Source organism: Entamoeba histolytica, genomic scaffold, assembly GCF_000208925.1.
Source record: "Entamoeba histolytica HM-1:IMSS scf_1104750518549 genomic scaffold, whole genome shotgun sequence".
NCBI classification, from domain to species: Eukaryota; Evosea; order Mastigamoebida; family Endamoebidae; genus Entamoeba; species Entamoeba histolytica.
Genome location: NW_001915831.1, coordinates 1 through 1793, shown reverse-complemented (window position 1 = coordinate 1793; position 1793 = coordinate 1). Strand labels below are relative to the sequence as shown.

Genomic DNA, 1793 nt, shown 5'->3' with positions numbered 1-1793 from the left:
CAGAAATTAGGATGTGTGATTGTCCCACTATTAATGGAAATAACGCAATACAATCATTTGTGTATCAAAATTTATTTCGAGTTTGTTTATACTCTTTCTTGGATGAAATATCAATTTGGGCAAGTTATATAAAATTGGTATTAAACATTCTATTAATTGGTAATTCATTGTTGAAACTATTTAATCAACAACATGTTAAAATTGTACATTCATTCGCAATATTTTTCTTTGTAATCTTAGGTTTGTTATTCAATTTCTTTGATTATTATAAGATATAAAATAACTGATATGAATTGTCTAGATTTTCATGGTATAATTTATAGTATTTCCAATGGATTTTTTGCAACACAAACACTGACTTGCATTCTTAATTTCGTCTCTACTATATCATACTATGCTATTGTCATCACAAAAACTAGAACCAACCAATGGCGTCATTTATTCTTTTCCTTCTTTCTTTGCTTTTTGATATGGTGGTACTCTTCTCCTTCTCTTAAATCATGCTTTGTTAGGAATCTCCCATCTTCCTTTTTCTCTTCTATTTATGTCATCATCGGTGCTATCTTCTTTAACATAAGATCTTTATTTGATCTTCTTATTTGGCTTGCTACTACTAACTTAAATAATACCTCATTTTCCTTTTTATCTCTTCATCTCTTCCTTTATCTCCTTAAATTCTTTGCTGTCATTTTTGTTTTTATCTCCTTCTAATGAACTGACTTTCTCAATAATGAATAAAAAAGTTACATTAGAAAAACATGTGTCTTTCGTTTAAATATTGTTGTATTATTGTAAAATAAGTTGAAAGATATTTATTTTTAAAATATAACCACATTAAAATGTTAATGAAAGTAATTAGAACAATTGCTTAGTTCAAATAAAAAGTACAACCAATCAAATCTTTCATTTTTGTTCTTATTGTTTGAGCAGAGATAAAGAAGTATGTTGGAAGACTTGGCAAGCGTTAAAGAAGTTATCGTAAGCATCCCCATCACAAGAAGAAGAGATAGAAGCGTCGAGTTGGCAGAATGCGAGATTTAAGTCAGGAGAATTTGAGTATTTGAGTAAAAGAGAAGATTTCAAATGGTGATATATTTTAGGATAAAGAAGAAGAGAAGGTAATAAGGCTTTAGAAGTACAATATAAATCCATATTTCCATTAAGTAGATTTTGAAGGAGAATTTCAATGATGTTTTTGACTAAGTCCAAATGTTGAGACAATAACAAAGAATGATCGGTTGAAGGAGTGGTGATGATTCTTACAGATTTTAGAAGATGGCTTTTAAAAGTGAATAAGATGATTTGTTCAAAAACTGGGATAGCAGACTCTTCACCAGATTGTAAAGCATTAAACAAAAATAGTAATGTTTCATGAAGATGATTACCAAAGAAGTCATCACAAGACACCATACCAATATTACAAAAGAGAGTAAAAATAAGTTTAGTATATTTTGGATAAAAACTAACAAAATCCCATTTATGTGAAATGCAGATAGAAATAATTGTTTGCATCAATACATGATGAGTTCGATCATTATAGACATACAAAGCACCGAAAGGGATGGTATCACTTGATAAAATAGAATTAATTGATTGGATACAATCTTCTAAATATGACACCATCTCATCTTCATTTAATTCGATAATAGAAGGTAATATCTTCATTAAAGATTCACAAATGTCATGATATAATATTAATGCGTCTGGAGTTTGTATAGAATAAAGTGATCTAAAAGGTTTAATGTTTGCAATATCAGATAAGAATGAAACAAATGAAGGTAAAGATGTGTTTT

General features: G+C 28.6%; 1 protein-coding gene across 1 annotated transcript; it reads right to left on the bottom strand.

Annotated features, from left to right (window-relative positions):
* Positions 1-915: 915 nt before the first annotated feature.
* On the bottom strand, positions 916-1665 carry EHI_149230 (uncharacterized protein; the record flags this gene model as incomplete). The annotated part of the gene is made up of 1 exon (XM_001914506.1): positions 916-1665. The coding sequence occupies one exon, from the start codon at positions 1663-1665 to the stop codon at positions 916-918; it is 750 nt and encodes a 249-aa protein (XP_001914541.1).
* Between the last annotated feature and the right edge of the window lie 128 nt (positions 1666-1793).